At 40.1% G+C, this 18707-nt stretch overlaps 1 protein-coding gene across 1 annotated transcript in view; it reads left to right on the top strand.

Annotated features, from left to right (window-relative positions):
- LOC108636255 (endogenous retrovirus group K member 5 Gag polyprotein-like) overlaps window positions 1-13494 on the top strand; it is a 41664-nt gene extending 28170 nt beyond the window's left edge. Inside the window, exons 2-3 of the mRNA XM_018049900.1 lie at window positions 11990-12399; window positions 12499-13494. Coding sequence (XP_017905389.1) covers window positions 11990-12399; window positions 12499-13494 — 1406 coding nt within the window. The remainder of the gene's footprint in view (window positions 1-11989; window positions 12400-12498) is intronic.

Here is an 18707-nt window from a genome sequence, read left to right as displayed (position 1 = left end):
CAATTCTTACATGACAGTATACATGTTATAATTCCCATTCTCCCAAATCATCCCACCCTCTCCCTCTCCCTCTGAGTCCAAAAGTCCGTTATACACATCTGTGTCTTTTTTCCTGTCTTGCATACAGGGTCGTCATTGCCATCTTCCTAAATTCCATATATATGTGTTAGTATACTGTATTGGTGTTTTTCTTTCTGGCTTACTTCACTCTGTATAATTGGCTCCAGTTTCATCCATCTCATCAGAACTGATTCAAATGAATTCTTTTTAATGGCTGAGTAATACTCCATTGTGTATATGTACCACTGCTTTCTTATCCATGCATCTGCTGATGGACATCTAGGTTGTTTCCATCTCCTGGCTATTATAAACAGTGCTGCGATGAACATTGGGGTACATGTGTCTCTTTCAATTCTGGTTTCCTCAGTGTGTATGCCCAGCAATGGGATTGCTGGGTCATAAGGTAGTTCTATTTGTAATTTTTTAAGGAATCTCCACACTGTTCTCCATAGTGGCTGTACTAGTTTGCATTCCCACCAACAGTGTAGGAGGGTTCCCTTTTCTCCACACCCTCTCCAGCATTTATTGCTTGCAGATTTTTGGATCGCAGCCATTCTGACTGGTGTGAAGTGGTACCTCATTGTGGTTTTGATTTGCATTTCTCTAATAATGAGTGATGTTGAGCATCTTTTCATGTGTTTGTTAGCCATCTGTATGTCTTCTTTGGAGAAATGTCTATTTAGTTCTTTGGCCCATTTTTTGATTGGGTCGTTTATTTTTCTGGAATTGAGCTGCAGAAGTTGCTTGTATATTTTTGAGATTAGTTGTTTGTCAGTTGCTTCATTTGCTATTATTTTCTCCCATTCAGAAGGCTGTCTTTTCACCTTGCTTATAGTTTCCTTTGTTGTGCAGAAGCTTTTAATTTTAATTAGATCCCATTTGTTTATTTTTGCTTTTATTTCCAGCATTCTGGGAGGTGGATCATAGAGGATCCTGCTGTGATTTATGTCGGAGAGTGTTTTGCCTATGTTCTCCTCTAGGAGTTTTATAGTTTCTGATCTTACATTTAGATCTTTAATCCATTTTGAGTTTATTTTTGTGTACGGTGTTAGAAAGTGATCTAGTTTCATTCTTTTACAAGTGGTTGACCAGTTTTCCCAGCACCACTTGTTAAAGAGATTGTCTTTACTCCACTGTATATTCTTGCCTCCTTTGTCAAAGATAAGGTGTCCATATGTGTGTGGATTTATCTCTGGGCTTTCTATTTTGTTCCATTGATCTATATGTCTGTCTTTGTGCCAGTACCATACTGTCTTGATGACTGTGGCTTTGTAGTAGAGCCTGAAGTCAGGCAAGTTGATTCCTCCAGTTCCATTCTTCTTTCTCAAGATTGCTTTGGCTATTCGAGGTTTTTTGTATTTCCATACAAATCTTGAAATTATTTGTTCTAGTTCTGCGAAAAATGTGGCTGGTAGCTTGACAGGGATTGCATTGAATTTGTAAATTGCTTTGGGTAGTATATTCATTTTCACTATATTGATTCTTCCGATCCATGAACATGGTATATTTCTCCATCTATTAGTGCCCTCTTTGATTTCTTTCATCAGTGTTTTATAGTTTTCTATATATAGGTCTTTAGTTTCTTTAGGTAGATATATTCCTAAGTATTTTATTCTTTTCGTTGCAATGGTGAATGGAATTGTTTCCTTAATTTCTGTTTCTACTTTCTCATTATTCGTGTATAGGAATGCATGGGATTTCTGTGTGTTGATTTTATATCCTGCAACTTTACTATATTCATTGATGAGCTCTAGTAATTTTCTGGTGGAGTCTTTAGGGTTTTCCATGTAGAGGATCATGTCATCTGCAAACAGTGAGAGTTTTACTTCTTCTTTTCCAATTTGGATTCCTTTGATTTCTTTTTCTGCTCTAATTGCTGTGGCCAAAACTTCCAGAACTATGTTGAATAGTAGCGGTGAAAGTGGACACCCTTGTCTTGTTCCTGACTTTAGGGGAAATGCTTTCAATTTTTCACCATTGAGGATAATGTTTGCTGTGGTTTGTCATATATAGCTTTTATTATGTTGAGGTATGTTCCTTCTATTCCTGCTTTCTGGAGAGTTTTTATCATAAATGGATGTTGAATTTTGTCAAAGGCCTTCTCTTCATCTATTGAGATAATCATATGGTTTTTATTTTTCAATTTGTTAATGTGGTGAATTACATTGATTGATTTGCAGATATTGAAGAATCCTTGCATCCCTGGGATAAAGCCCACTTGGTCATGGTGTATGATCTTTTTAATGTGTTGTTGGATTCTGATTGCTAGAATTTTGTTGAGGATTTTTGCATCTATGTTCATCAGTGATATTGGCCTGTAGTTTTCCTTTTTTGTGACATCTTTGTCAGGTTTTGGTATTAGGGTGATGGTGGCCTCATAGAATGAGTTTGGAAGTTTACCTTCCTCTGCAATTTTCTGGAAGAGTTTGAGGAGGATAGGTGTTAGCTCTTCTCGAAATTTTTGGTAGAATTCAGCTGTGAAGCCGTCTGGATCTGGGCTTTTGTTTGCTGGAAGATTTCTGATTACCGTTTCAACTTCCATGCTTGTGATGGGTCTGTTAAGATTTTCTATTTCTTCCTGGTTCAGTTTTGGAAAATTGTACTTTTCTAAGAATTTGTCCATTTCTTCCACGTTGTCCATTTTATTGGCATACAACTGCTGATAGTAGTCTCTTATGATCCTTTGTATTTCTGTGTTGTCTGTTGTGATCTCTCCATTTTCATTTCTAATTTTATTCATTTGATTTTTCTCTCTTTGCTTCTTGATGAGTCTGGCTAATGGTTTGTCAATTTTATTTATCCTTTCAAAGAACCAGCTTTTGGCTTTGTTGATTTTTGCTGTGGTCTCTTTTGTTTCTTTTGCATTTATTTCTGCCCTAATTTTTAAGATTTCTTTCCTTCTACTAACTCTGGGGTTCTCCAATTCTTCCTTTTCTAGTTGCTTTAGTTGCAGAGTTAGGTTATTTATTTGACGTTTTTCTTATTTCTTGAGGTATGCCTGTATTGCTATGAACTTTCCTCTTAGCACTGCTTTTATAGTGTCCCACAGGTTTTGGGTTGTTGTGTTTTCATTTTCAGTAGTTTCTATGCATATTTTGATTTATTTTTTGATTTCTTCTGTGATTTGTTGGTTATTCAGAAGTGTGTTGTTCAACCTCCATATGTTGGAATTTTTAATAGTTTTTCTCCTGTAATTGAGATCTAATCTTAATGCATTATGGTCAGAAAAGATGCTTGGAATGATTTCGATTTTTTTGAATTTATCAAGTTTAGATTTATGGCCCAGGATGTGATCTATCCTGGAGAAGGTTCCATGAGCACTTGAAAAAAAAGTGAAATTCATTGTTTTGGGGTTAAATGTCCTATAGATATCAATTAGGTCTAACTGATCTAATGTATCATTTAAAGTTTGCATTTCTTTGTTAATTTTCTGTTTAGTTGATCTGTCCATAGGTGTGAGTGGGGAATTACAGTCTCCCACTATTATTGTGTTATTGTTAATTTCCCCTTTCATACTTGTTAGCATTTGTCTTACATATTGCGGTGCTCCTATATTGGGGGCATATATACTTATAATTGTTATATCTTCTTCTTGGATTGTTCCTTTGATCATTATGTAGTGGCCTTCTTTGTCTCTTTTCACAGCCTTTGTTTTAACGTCTATTTTACCGGATATGAGTATTGCCACTCCTGCTTTCTTTTGGTCTCTATTTGCGTGGTATATCTTTTTCCAGCCCTTCACTTTCAGTCTGTATGTGTCCCTTGTTTTGAGGTGGGTCTCTTGTAAGCAGCGTATAGAGGGGTCTTGTTTTTGTATCCATTCGGCCAGTCTTTGTCTTTTGGTTGGGGCGCTCAACCCATTTACGTTTAAGGTAATTATTGATAAGTGTGATCCCGTTACCATTTACTTTATTGTTTTGGGTTCGGGTTTATACACCCTTTTCGTGTTTCCTGTCTAGAGAATATCCTTTAGAATTTGTTGGAGAGCTGGTTTGGTGGTGCTGAATTCTCTCAGCTTTTGCTTGTCTGTAAAGCTTTTGATTTTTCCTTCGTATTTGAATGAGATCCTTGCTGGGTACAGTATTCTGGGCTGTAGGTTATTGTCTTTCATCACTTTAAGTATGTCTTGCCATTCCCTCTTGGCCTGAAGAGTTTCTATTGAAAGATCAGCTGTTATCCTAATGGGAATCCCCTTGTGTGTTATTTGTTGTTTTTCCCTTGCTGCTTTTAATATTTGTTCTTTGTGTTTGATCTTTGTTAATTTGATTAATATGTGTCTTGGGGTGTTTCGCCTTGGGATTATCCTATTTGGAACTCTCTGTGTTTCTTGGACTTGGGTGATTATTTCCTTCCCCATCTTAGGGAAGTTTTCAACTATTATCTCCTCAAGGATTTTCTCATGATCTTTCTTTCTGTCTTCTTCTTCTGGGACTCCTATGATTCGAATGTTGGAGCGTTTCATATTGTCCTGGAGGTCTCTGAGATTGTCCTCATTTCTTTTAATTCGTTTTTCTTGTTTCCTCTCTGATTCATTTATTTCTACCATTCTATCTTCTATTTCACTAATCCTATCTTCTGCCTCCGTTATTCTACTATTTGTTGCCACCAGAGTGTTTCTGATCTCATTTATTGCATTATTCATTATATTTTGACTCTTTTTTATTTCTTCTAGGTCCTTGTTAAACCTTTCTTGCATCTTCTCAATCCTTGTCTCTAGCCTATTTATCTGTGATTCCATTTTGATTTCAAGATTTTGGATCATTTTCACTATCAATATTTGGAATTCCTTCTCCGCTAGATTCCCTACTTCTTCCACTTTTGTTTGGTTTGGTGGGCAACTCTCCTGTTCCTTTACCTGCTGTGTATTCCTCTGTCTCTTCATCTTGGTTATATTGCTGCATTTGGGATGGCCTTTTTATATTCTGGGAATTTGTGGAGTTCTCTTTATTATGGAGCTTCCTCACTTTGGGTGGGGTTCTATCAGTGGCTTGTCAAGGTTTCCTGGTTATGGAGGCTTGTGTTGGAGTTTTGGTGAGTGGAGCTGGGTTTCTTCTCTCTGGAGTGCAATGGAGTGACCCATAATGGGTTACGAGACATCAAAGGTTTTGGGATAATTTTGAGCTGCCTGTATATTGAAGCTCAGGGGAGTGTTCCTGTGTTGCTGGAGAATTTGCGTGGTATGTCTTGTTTTGGAATTTGTTGGCCCTTGGGTGGAGCTTGGTTTCGGTGTAGGTATGAAGGCATTATATGGGCTCCTATTGCTTAATGTTCCCTGAATTCAAGAGTTCTCTAATGTTTTCAGGCTTTGGATTTAAGCCTCCTGCTTCTGGTTTTCAGTTTTATTTTTACAGTAGCCTCTAGACTTCTCCATCTATACAGCACCGATGGTAAAACATCTAGGTTAAAGATGAAAAGTTTCTCCACATTGAGGGACACTCAGAGAGGTTCACTGAGTTATAAGGAGAAGAGAAGATGGAGGGGGTAGTTAGAGGTAACTGGAATGAGATGCGGTGAGATCAAAAGAGGAGAGAGCAAGCTAGCCAGTAGTCACTTCCTTATGTGTGCTCTATAGTCTGGACCGCTCAGAGGTATTTACAGAGTTATACGGGGAAGAGGAGAGGGAGGAAGTAGACAGAGGTGGCCAGGAGGATCAGAGAGAGGAATGAGTAGGAGAGAGACAAATCCTGCCAGTAACCTGTTCCTTAGGTGTTCTCCACCGTCTGGAACACACAGAGATTCACAGAGTTGGATAGAGAAGAGATGGGGGAGAAAAGAGACAGAGGCCACTTGGTGGAGAAAAAGGAGAGTCCAGAGGAGGAGAGACTGGTCAAGCCAATAATCTCGCTCTCAGGTAAACTGGGATAGTGAAGTTTGGGTTTTTAAATGTACAAAATTGACCACAAAAACCTAAGAGCAAAGATTAAAAATCTAGAGTAGAGGTTGGATTTTCAAAGATACAATATTAGAGAGAAGCAGAAGGAAAAAGGAAGAAAGAAAGAAAAAAAAAAAGCAAGAAAAAGAATTATTAAAAAACAAACAAACAAACAAACAATCAAAAAAAAAAAGCCATCAACAACCATCCAAAGACTGTATATGGTGTTTGCCTTAAAAAAAAAAAAAAAGTCTTTTTAAAAAACAAACAAAAAAATATAGTAATAATAGGTTATAGAAATAAAAATTAGAGGAGAAATAGAAGACTTAACAATTAAAAAAAGTTAGAAAAAAAAAGCAAAAAAAAAAAAAAGGAATGATTTTAAAAATATTAAAAATATCTGGCCCTTTCTGGTGTAATGGGCCGTGTGGGATCACTTCCAAGGTGGTTCCCTCTGTTTAACTTCTTCTGTTTGCTGGTTTTTTAGGCTCACTAGTTCAGTCGCGCTGTGGGGAGGGGGGCTGCTGCTAACAAATAGCACTGTCGTGTGCACACAGTATCTCTGCCCCGCTTGACCTGTCCTTTCTCGCGGCACACAAACCGCTCCAGCTCTAGGATGCTCAGCCGGGAACCGTCTGGGGCCGGCCCTGGGCTGCGTGCACTTCCCCGGTCCAAGCCGCTCAGGTTCAGCGCTCAGGCAGCCGTCAGAGGCACAGATTCGGCTGGGACTGCGCTTTGTGCCCTTCCCAAGTCCGAGTAGCTCAGGAGTTTGGCGAGCGCGATCGCCGCGGCTTGTCACCTTTTCTGCCCCTGCTGCTCAGCTTTCTGGGTGGACCGCTGGTGCACCCCGTGCGGTAGATTTTGACTGTCCAGCACCCCCAGAAGTCTTAGCAAAGGAGCTTGCTTGCAGTTAGGTAAGTAAAGTCTCTCGGGGCTGCAATTGCCCCTTTCCAGTCCTTATGGCTCTGGCTGCCTGTCCCCGGCGGGGGATGGTCTGCAGCCGGCTTTTCCCGTTCCGTCCTTTGTTCTGTGAGTTGGACACCCTGGCGGTGTCCTTATGTTCGAGCTTTTCGCGTGGTAGCTATCCCACAGTCTGGTTTGCTAGCCCAAGTTAGATCGTTCTGGTTGCGCGTGGGGCGTTCCTGCCCAACTCTTACGAAGCTCTGCAGCCCGCGCCTCCCGCGCGTCCCTGCCCTGCCCCCACTAGCTTGTGGTGGATGCAGGCGTCTGTGCCGCTTTTCCGCTGGGGGAGTTACTGTTGGGCTTGTAATCTCTTGGTTTTAATTATTTATCTATTTTTCCTTCCTGTTATGTTGCCCTCTGTGTTTCCAAGGCTCGCCACAGACTCGGCAGGGAGAGTGTTTCCTGGTGTTTGGAAACCTCTCTTCTTAAAATTCCCTTCCCGGGACGGGCTTCCCTTCCCGGGACGGAGCTCCCTGCCCACCTCCTTTGTCTCCTTTTCGTCTTTTATATTTTTTCCTACCTGTTTTTGAAGACAATGATCTGCTTTTCTGGTTGCCTGATGTCCTCTGCCAGCCTACAGAAGTTGTTTTGTGAAGTTTGCTCAGCGTTGAAATGTTCTTTTGAGGAATTTGTGAGGGAGAAAGTGGTCTTCCCGTCCTATTCCTCTGCCATCTTTCCCTCTCCTCCCAAGGGACTCTCAAGAGTCTTCTCCAACACCACAGTTCAAACGCATCAATTCTTTGGCGCTCAGCCTTCTTCACAGTCCACCTCTCACATCCATACATGACCACTGGAAAAACCATAGCCTTGACTAAATGGACCTTTTTTGGCAAAGTAATGTCTCTGCTTTTTAATATACTATCTAGGTTGGTCATAACTTTTCTTCCAAGGAGTAAGCGTCTTTTAACTTCATGGCTGCAGTCACCATCTGCAGTGATTTTGGAGCCCCCAAAAATAAAGTCTGACACTGGTTCCACTGTTTCCCCATCTATTTCCCATGAAGTGATGGGACCAGATGCCATGATCTTCATTTTCTGAATGTTGAGCTTTAAGCCAACTTTTTCACTCTCCTCTTTCACTTTCATCAAGAGGCTTTTTAGCTCCTCTTCACTTTCAGCCATAAGGGTGGTGTCATCTGCATATCTGAGGTTATTGATATTTCTCCTGGCAATCTTGATTCCAGCTTGTGCTTCTTCCAGTCCAGTGTTTCTCGTGATGTACTCTGCATATAACTTAAATAAGCAGGGTGACAATATACAGCCTTGACGTACTCCTTTTCCTGTTTGAAACCAGTCTGTTTTTCCATGTCCAGTTCTAACTGTTGCTTCCTGACCTGCATACAGATTTCTCAAGAAGCAGGTCAGGTGGTCTGGTATTCCCATCTCTTTCAGAATTTTCCACAGTTGATTGTGATCCACACAGTCAAAGGCTTTGGCATAGTCAATAAAGCAGAAATAGATGTTTTTCTGGAACTCTCTTGCTTTTTCGATGATCCAGCAGATGTTGGCAATTTGATCTCTGGTTCCTCTGCCTTTTCTAAAACCAGCTTGAACATCTGGAAGTTCATGGTTCACATATTGCTGAAGCTTGGCTTGGAGAATTTTGAGCATTACTTTATTAGCATGTGAGATCAGTGCAATTGTTTGGTAGTTCAGCATTCTTTGGCATTGCCTTTCTTTGGGATTGGAATGAAAACTGACCTTTTCCAGTCCTGTGGCCACTGCTGAGTTTTCCAAATTTGCTGGCATACTGAGTGCAACACTTCCACAGCATCATCTTTCAGGAATTGAAATATATTATGTATCACAAATATATAATTTATAAATATATATATTTATATAATATAAATATATATGATATATATAATTTATAAATATATAAATATATCAAATTTTATATATTATAAGTATATAATATATTTTATACATTATTATTATATATAATATAATAATTATATATAATTCTGAATTCAGAATTATATATAATTATAATAATTCTGTCTATATATTCCTATATAGACAGAAGATGAGATGGTTGGTGGTATCACCTACTCCTTTGACATAAGTTTGAGTGAACTCCAGGAGTTGGTGGTGGACAGAGAGGCCTGACATGTTGCGATTCATGGGTCATAAAGACTTGGACACTATTGAGCGACTGAACTGAACTTATATAGTCTTATATATTATTACATTATAATAATATATAATATTATAATAATTAATATAATATCATAATTATATCGTATATAATTTATATATAATTTTTATGTTATAAATTTCCTGAAAATTATAATTATCTGGAATTTAGCAACATGATTTTTTCTAGTGAGGATTCCCTCTTTGTGCTGAAACACTGTTCTCCACAAATGTCCACCATTGATGAATGGAATTTCCTTTTTCCCTTATCCCTTTTAAAATGAGTCTCCCTGGAACAAAATATCCTCTGAAAATTCATCCTTTGACTAACCTGTTCCTTAGGGAATCACGTTGGGGATCAGTATCTCAAAATCTGTTCGTAATAGGTGTGGCTGCTGAAGAGAGTACACCCTTAGTTCATTAGAAATGACTTTTACTGGGACGTTTGCTCAGGAATCTCAACTTATTCATATTAAATTGTTAATATTAGTTTGTGGCCACCTTTGAGATTTCCTAGGCTTCAGAGAAAAACAGTGATATGAAAAGGGAGAATCATAAGATGGAGCAGATAGAGATTTTATGTTTGCTTCTCTAATGACTTGACAAATGATCATTTAAATGTGCCCTTCTTAACCTAAGTCCTTTCTAATATATCCAGTTCTAGTTCTTTCTATGTATTACTCTTAATGGTGTTCTGTGCACTAAATCAAAACCAAGAAGTGACTCCTTTAAAAGACTTTTAAAGATCATTCTCCCAAGGGGAAAGGGACAGGGAGAGAAAAGGAGGGAGGGGCAAAATAGGGGTAGAGAATTAATTTATACATGATTGATTTATAATTATAAAATAAGCTATAAAAACATCTTGTACAACATGGGGAATATAGTCAATATTTTATAACAACTACAAATGGTGTATGTGTTAATTGCTCAGTTGTGTCCAGATTTTTGCAACCTCATGGATTGTAGCCCACCAGGCTCCTCTGTCCATGGTATTCTCCAGGCAAGAATACTGGAGTGGGTTGCCATTTCCTTCTCCAATAAATAGAGTATAATCTTTAATTGTGAATCACTATGTTACACACCTGTAACAATATTGTATATCAACTATATATCAGTAAAAATCTTTGAAAAATAAAATAAATTCCATAAAATAATAAATATTAGATATAACACTGCACTGAAAACAGTCTCTGTTTATCATGTTCCCCAAACTGAAATATTTAAGGGTTAAATCTATAATTCCTTTTCAAGTATATAAATAAAAAATAAGTAAACATAAAATCAAAGAAAAGAAAAGCCCCAAACCAAATTATTTAAAAGCATCCTATGGCAAAGAATAATTGACTTTCAATATATGGAACAATTACATGAAAAAAGAACAGTTACATGAAAAACTCCAAAAATAGCACTGCTTTCTAAGAAGACTTCCTTGACAATTTGTAGGATCTGTAATTTTGATAAATCACTGGCCTTGACTGAGAATTTTCAGAGTCCCTGTTAGTGAAAAGATGTATGTGCTCAAGGAATTCAACCTCAGGGAAAATTTTGTATAAATATATTGATTCATCTGTTAATACTAATGCCAGCACTAAACTATTTCATTATTATAGCATTATAGGACATTTTATTACAGTATTCTTGATATTTATTTAATTTCTTGATATTTTCATTTATCTTTGCAGTGATATTTAGACCAAATGATGGCTGAGGAGAGACTCCTTTACCAACCTTTTAAAGATTCCTAGAAATAGGAATCTGCATCAGTTTCTCCAAAAAATTTCTACTGGGACTTTGCTTGGAATGGCATTCAACTTAGCAACTTGGGAGAAAGTGATATGTTCAAATAACCTTTTGTTTAATTTAAAAATTATTTTATGTCTTTCACTGAAGTGTTGGTTTATTCACAATTCCTAGTAAAGTTGTTTCTTGGTATTTAATTCCTATTGATTTTTTAGTAGAATCAATTTTTAAATTTTGCACTCTAATTGGTTTTAGTGAATTTAAATAAAAACAATTTTGTAAATTTGTCTTTATTTTTACTTTGCCAACAAAGATCCATCTAGTCAAGGCTATGGTTTTTCCAGTGGTCATGTATAGATGTGAGAGTTGGACTGTGAAGAAGGCTGAGCGCCAAAGAATTGATGCTTTTGAACTGTGGTGTTGGATGTTGGGAGCCACGTTAGGCATTACTAACAAAATGGAGGCACGGCCCCAACCCCCTCTCCTCATCTCACAGGCACGGTCCTGGGATAAAGGAGTTAGGCCTTGTGATTCTGACTTGTTCTTTCCTTTCTTCAGTTGAGTTGGCTGGAAAGAATGTTAAGGTGCTTGAGAGAAGCATGAGAAAGCACAAAGCCTTCTGCAGTTGTGCCCAGAAAATAATCTATAAAATAACCATTGACATTTGTTCAAAGATCTTTACAAAGAATGTCCCAGGATGAGCACGTAGGCCACAGCTTGAGGCCATGGGAAGGATTATTTTCTGAGACCTGTTTGTGAGGGAAATATTTATGGCAAAAGTAGCTCAATCCTCTGACCTAATGCTTTTGTCAAAGTAGAAAAGAAAACCTGAAGCTTGAAATAAACATATAGTTCCATACTGTGAATCAGAGGCTACATCATTGTACGGCGACACAGGTCACCCCTTCAGGCTGATTCCCTGGCTGCTGGAGCTGGACTGTGGCAAGTGGTGCCCTCAAAGAGGGACATCTGAAGGTTAAGTAACTTCGTGACTGCAATGCAGAGCAGTTAGGATTGTACCTGTGGGTGGCCGGCACCCCTCTGCAGTTTAGGCAGGGTGAGGAGGGTACAGAAGGAATAAGAATATTCTCTAGGAAAATGGGTCTCTCTGCACCCAAGAATAGACGAATGTTTATTGAAATATTACTTCACATGTAAGCCCATAGAGGTGTTAAAATAAGCACAGGAAGACTGTCTAAGTTTCTAATTTTTGTCCAAGAGCAATGCCCATGGTTTCCTGAGAAGGTTACTGTAAATCTAGAAACCTGGACTAAGGTTGGAGATCAGTTACATTTGTTTTATACTTTGCATGGGCCAGAAAAGGTTCCTGTAGATGCTTTTGCTCTGTGGAGTATTATTAGGGACATCCTGGACCCTCAGCATGAGGCTGTTAGACAGCCTATGGAAGAGGCTACAGCAGTGGATGGTGGGTCTCTGCCTTCTGCACAGATCATGTTTTCTGCCATTGACAAAAAAACGGAGGGAGACTGTGCTCTACCTCCAGAGGAGAGGGAGGACTTGCAGGACGCTGCAGCCGGGCGCCCTAGCAAGGCCCCTCCTCCTCTACAAAAACCTTTAAAAATTTATCCATCACTTTCTGACTTAAGGCGATTGCCGCTGCCTCCGTTTGTGCCTCCCAGGGCCCAGGAGTTCCCCACTTTTCCCCCAAAGCCTCCCAGAACATTGCCTGAGGCTGAAAAAGATAAAGAATTTTCTGAAACAAAGCAGCTTTTGAAGCAGGCACATGCACAATATACAGAGCGTGCTCTTTGGAGAAAACCCCCTCAGGGGGGCCTCACCCAGGCTAGAAGAGAAGCGGAACAACTGGGGGACTTGGAACTCTCTATGGCCTTTCCAGTGGTCTTTATCAAAACAGAAGGGGGAAGCAAGGAAGAGGGAAAATGGGAACCGATCCCATATAAGCTACTGAAAGAGATGAAAGAAGCTTGTCATGATTGTGGGCCTGCCTCCCCCTATACACTCACCCTGCTAGATGCCTTGGCTGGAAGGTGGATGACATCATATGGTTGGAGAACAGTTGCAAAGGCTTGCCTTCCTGGAGGAGAGTTCCTCCTGTGGTTGGCAGAGTATGATAAGTTGGCTAGACTACAGTCAGCAGAAAACAAAACCTCTAATGATGCACAGCTCAGGACAGTGGGATCTGCAGCATTAAAAGGAGATGGGGAATATGAATCTAACATAGCCCAAGCAAGGTTGTCTAAAGAAGCACTTAATCAGATTATGGCCATAGGTATCTTGGCATGGAAATCGTTGCCCCCTTCAGATGGAAAGTTATCCACTTTGAGTAATATCAAACAGGGACCTGATGAGAGAGATGAAGATTTTGTGGCCAGATTGAAAACTGCTGTAGAAAGAACTATTAAAAGTACTGAGCCAGCAAAGATAGTTCTTAAACAATTGGCTTATGAGAATGCCAGTTCTACCTGCCAGGCATTGCTTAGACCTGTTAGAAGTAAAGGAAGTCTTTGGACTTACATACAGACCTGCCAGGAAGTAGGAACTTCCTTTATGCAGGGGGTTGCCTTAGCCGCAGCCTTGAGGGGAGAAACTGCTTCCCAAGTTATTCAGGGAATGAGAAAAAAGATTAACCCTAATGGAAATGATTCTACAAATAAAAAGTGTTTCTCTTGGGGCCAAATGGGGCATTTTTGCCAGCAATGTCCTGCCAAGCAGGGACAACAAGCCAGTGCCAATACAGACTAAAACCAACCTTCCAAAGACACCTTGCCCCTGATGCCAGAAGGGGTATCATTGGGCAAAAGACTGTAGATCTAAATTCCATAAGGATGTGACTATGCTCACCCCCCAAGTACAAGGAAGTAATTTTTCCCAGTTTCAGGGAAATGGACAGCAGGGGCAGCCCTGGCCCCAGACAACAATAGGGGCAGTCACGATGAATCCCTTTATTCCCTTTGCAGAGCAACCCCAGGTAGCGCAGGACTGAACCTCAGTTTCACCACCGCAACGATATTAACCCCTGATGTATTGGTTACTCCAATTCCAACAAGAGAGGCTGGCCCCCTGCCTGAGGGCATTGTAGGACTTGTGCTAGGGTATAGCTTGCTTTCCCTTCAAGGAATTTCTGTGGTGCCTGGTGTAGTAGATTCTGATTATACTGGGGAAATTAAAGTTTTGATCTCACAGCCTGCCAAAACTGTGCAAATTAATAAAGGTCAAAGAATAGCACAGCTTTTGCTTTTACCTTATTATTAGACAGGAAAAACCTTGACTTCTCAAGCTAGGGGCCCCAGAGGATTTGGATCTAGTGATCTAGCCTTTTGGGTGCAGGAAACTACAGCTTCAAGGCTTTTGAAAGATTTTTAATTCAAGGAAATAGAATGTCAAGGCTGTTGGATACTGGAGCAGATGTCTCTTGCGTTGCTGGAAAAGATTGGCCCTCATCCTGGCTGACACATTTGACTGATGTTGTCTTGGTGGGAATAGGGTCAGCACCCTCGGTTGCTAGAGCTCACAAATTTTGACGTGGTCAGATGAGAAGGGGGCACAAGGCACCTTTTGTCCATATGTGATTCCTTCACTACCTTTTTCTTTATGGGGAGAGATATATTATCTCAGATGGGAATGCTTTTATACAGCCCAGATGAAAAGTTTACTAACCAAATGCTGCAAATGAGGTATAATCCTGACAAGGAGCTTGGTAAAGATCAGCAGGGAATTGTTTCTCCCTTAGAAATCATTCCTAACAAGAATAGAGAAGGTCTAGGATATTCAATTTAAGGCAAGGAGAATTTAAGTATTTCTCTCCACATCATGTTCTACACCATTCTTTGTAATTAATCATTTAATCATGGACACACAGGAGCAGACTGCAATGATGAGACACTGGATTCCTGAAGCGGCTACGACTCGGCCCCTGGTCAAATGGAAGGACCTCCTTACCGGAGAGAGGAAAGGGCTAGATGTGCTGTTAACTTGCGGGAGAGGGTATGCTTGTGTCTTTCCACAGGATTCCACTTCTCCTGTTTGGATTCCTGACAGGCTGATTCAACATGTCCAGTTCCATGAGATCTCCAAGATCACAAAGACCCCTGAGGTCACTGAGATCCCTGGAGTCCTGGAGTCCGGGACCAAGGGAAGATGGGGAGATCAGAAGCTCGTCGAGTCCAGACCTGAGGGAGCCAAGGAGAAGCCGAAGGGCAAGTGACCCTTCACCTGAGGCTTCACCACTAGTACATCGCTTCAGGCACCTGGCGCTTCAGGAGAGACATGTTGATCGAGTCCAGCCATATTCTGCTCCATCTCGTTGCCATCATTGTACTCAAGCAGCCACCTCCAGCACAGTGCCAACTTGGGGCCAGCTGAAACGTCTCCCTCAGCAGGCTGAAGAATTAATAGAAAGGGGGAGACATGAGGCCACTCCTAGGGTAATGTTTGTGGCTATGCTTGCTGTGTTGGCTTGTCAGCCAAGGCCCTCCAGCACAGAAAAACTTCTTTGTGCCTATTTGCCTAATCCACCTTCTTTCCAGCCTGTAGATTGGACGAATGAGCCCATCCATGTTCTTGTTAAGGATACTCATCTTTTGGGTGGGGCTTCCATCTATCCTAATAATGCTAAAACACTAGTCAGCACTCCTTTCAATTTTTCAGGCGTGTCCGTTTATCCACCTATTTGCTTTGCCATACCTTCATCCTTACAAGAATCAGCTCTGGTTTTGAATGGATGTGTTAGCACTTCCTTGAAAGGCATGCTTACTGATTCTCCGAGAAGCAATGGCAAGAGAGACTTTTAGTCCTTACAGCTGCTGATGCTGGGGCTGCAAGAAAAACTATACGATGCCATAAAACAGGCAGCCCCTCATTTAAAGGACTTTCTGAGCTGCTCACTCCCCCCTCTGGATTCTGATGAACAAGGACTGCAGCCCTGGGAAACCATGAGCAGAATTTCTGGCTTTCCTTACTGGAAAAAATGCATGTACGCCATAAAGGTATCTATTCCCATTGTTGCCACCAGACATTTTCTGACCGAATAGGGGTGCCCCTATCTTTCAGATCAACGATTGTACTTGATTTTTGAAGAACCTTATAGATCCATATGGAATGATTCATTCATCCCTTATCCTTTAGCAATTACTAGATGGCATGTTAATGGATGAGTTCCTCCTTTAGTGAGTTTCAATGGAATGGGTCCCATGCAGCCTGAATTATGGAGAGCATTGGCTGCTGTGACACCTGTGACTTTACATAGACCTTTAAATGAACAAAGATATATTGTACGGGCCTGCGTACATTCTCCCTATGCCTTTTTGTTTGCCAAAAATCAGAGTGATTTGGGAGTTTTTGAAGGAGAAACTGTTTATAATGTCAAACGTGTGTATTATTTTATATCAAATGGTGCTGATGGGAGTGATTATAGTAATTATAAGGCTGTGATGATTGTAAAGCAACCACCATATTTGATGGCTCCTGTAAAATTAGAGGGACAATGGTTTGATGATTATGCATTGAAAGTTTTGTATGAATTTAATGTCTTAATTTCTCGACCTAAGATATTCATTGCAGCTCTGATTGTGGGAATAACTGCCTTGATTGCCATAATTGCTTCAGTTATGGTTTCTGCTCTTGCCCTGTCAAAAGAAGTACATACTGCCTTGTTTGCTGATCAGCTGTCCAAAAAATATCTCTGTAGCTCTTACTACACAGGAACTTCTAGATAGGAAAATAGAAAATAAGGTCAATGCTTTAGAAGAAGCAGTCCTGCTTATAGGGCAAGAAATTATTAATTTAAAAATTAAGTTGTCTTTAAGGTGCCATGCTGAATTTAAATGGATGTGTGTTACCCCTCTACAAGTGAATGATTCCGTACATTCTTGGGAACGCATTAGGAATCATATTTTAGGCGTCTGGAATCATTCAGATTTTAGTATTGATATTTTTAAGTTACATCAGGATATTCAGAGTATGAAACAGGCAGAGTCTGACTTTTTCTCTCAATGGCTTTCTAATTTCCTCTTTAAAAATCTGGAGGGGTATCTTTCCCATGGATCCTTTTTTACAATAATGATTAATGCGGCCATGTGCTTATGCCTGTTGGTTCTGATTTGTGTATTAACCCCGTGCCTTTTCAGAATACTCAACAGAAGTGTTTCTGCTTTATCTACTGAGTTTCATACTTATGCTCTAAAAAATAAGAAAGGGGGAGATGTCGGGAGCCACGTTAGGCATTACTGACAAAATGGAGGCACGGCCCCAACCCCCTCTCCTCATCTCACAGGCATGGTCCTGGGATGAAGGAATTAGGCCTTGTGATTCTGATTTGTTCTTTCCTTTCTTCGGTTGAGTTGGCTGGAAAGAATGTTAAGGTGCTTGAGAGAAGCATGAGAAAGCACAAAGCCTTCTGCAGTTGTACCCAGAATATAATCTATAAAATAACCAATGACATTTGTTCAAAGATCTTTATGAAGAATGCCCCAGGATGAGCACGTAGGCCACAGCTTGAGGCCATGGGAAGGATGGTTTTCTGAGACCTGTTTGTGAAGGAAATATTTATGGCAAAAGTAGTTTGCTGAGTTTAGGGTTTAGAAATAATTAAAAATAGCTAGAAGTCTTTTTAGGATATAGTGATCTTAAGATGCTACAGGCAAACAGGATTTAGAAAGATAAGAAATAAACAGAGGAATGTGATATGAGTTACAATGTAATCACAAGTTAAGTATAGGACACATAAGAGAAAGTAGATAATAGATAGTAAGGCCGATTCTGAGAGAATTGCTGAAGCAGGAACTCTGTTTGAAGGACAACAATGATTTCTGGAGATGATAAATCTGGGTGGGGAAAACTAAAAAAGTCAAACCTCTGACCTAGTGCTTTTGTCAAAGTATAAAAGAAAACCTGAAGCTTGAAATAAACATGTGAGTCAGAGGCTACATCATGGTCCGCCAACACTGCTCACCCCTTCAGGCCGATTCCCTGGCTGCTGGAGCTGGACTCTGGCAGTTGGAGAAGACTCTTGAGAGTCCCTTGGACTGCAAGGAGATCCAACCAGTCCATCCTAAAGGAAATCAGTCCTGGGTGTTCATTGGAAGGACTGATGCTAAAGCTGAAACTCCAATACTTTGGCCACCTGATGTGAAGAGCTGACTCATTTAAAAAGACCCTGATGCTGGGAAAGATAGAAGGCAGGAGGAGAAGGGGACGACAGAGGATGAGATGGTTGGATGGCATCACTGACTCAATGGACATGAGTTTGGGTAAACTCTCGGAGTTGGTGATGGACAGGGAGGCCTGTCAGTGCTGTGGTCCATGGGGTCGCAAAGAGTCAGACATGACTGAGAGACTGAACTGAACTCCTTTTTAACTTTTTGACCTTCTTCACACATTTCTTCTACCCTCCAACCCAGACCTCTGGAAACCCAGACCTCTGTATCTATGACTCTATTTGTGTGCGTGTGTGTGTGTGTGTGTGTGTTTAATATATTTCATTAATAAGAAGAATCATTCATTAAGTATTTGTCTTTCTATGTCTGACTTCACTTAGTGTAATGAATGCTTAAGGTCACTGATGTTATTGCAAATAGCAATATTTCATTCTATTATGGATGAATAATACTCCATTGTGTGGGGGTGGTGAGGGTCAGGAATACCACATCTTTTTTATCCTTTCATTAATTGACACTCAGATTTTTTCTACATTTTAGCTGTTGCAAATAATGCTGCAATAACCATGGTGGTATATGTATCTTTTTGAGTTAGTGTTTTTGTTTTTTTTGGGTAAATGTCCAGAAGTGGAATTTCTGGATCATATTGTAGTTTTGTTTTGTTTTGTGTGTGTGTGTGTGAAAACTTCATACCATTTTTAATAGTGGCTGTCCCAGTATACAACACCACCAATAATGCACAAAGAGAAGGTCCCTTTTCCTCCATATTGTCACAAAAATGTAATTTCTTGTCTTTTTGGT

Source organism: Capra hircus, chromosome 6 (assembly GCF_001704415.2).
Source record: "Capra hircus breed San Clemente chromosome 6, ASM170441v1, whole genome shotgun sequence".
Taxonomy (NCBI): domain Eukaryota; kingdom Metazoa; phylum Chordata; class Mammalia; order Artiodactyla; family Bovidae; genus Capra; species Capra hircus.
This window is presented reverse-complemented; position numbering and strand designations above follow the sequence as displayed.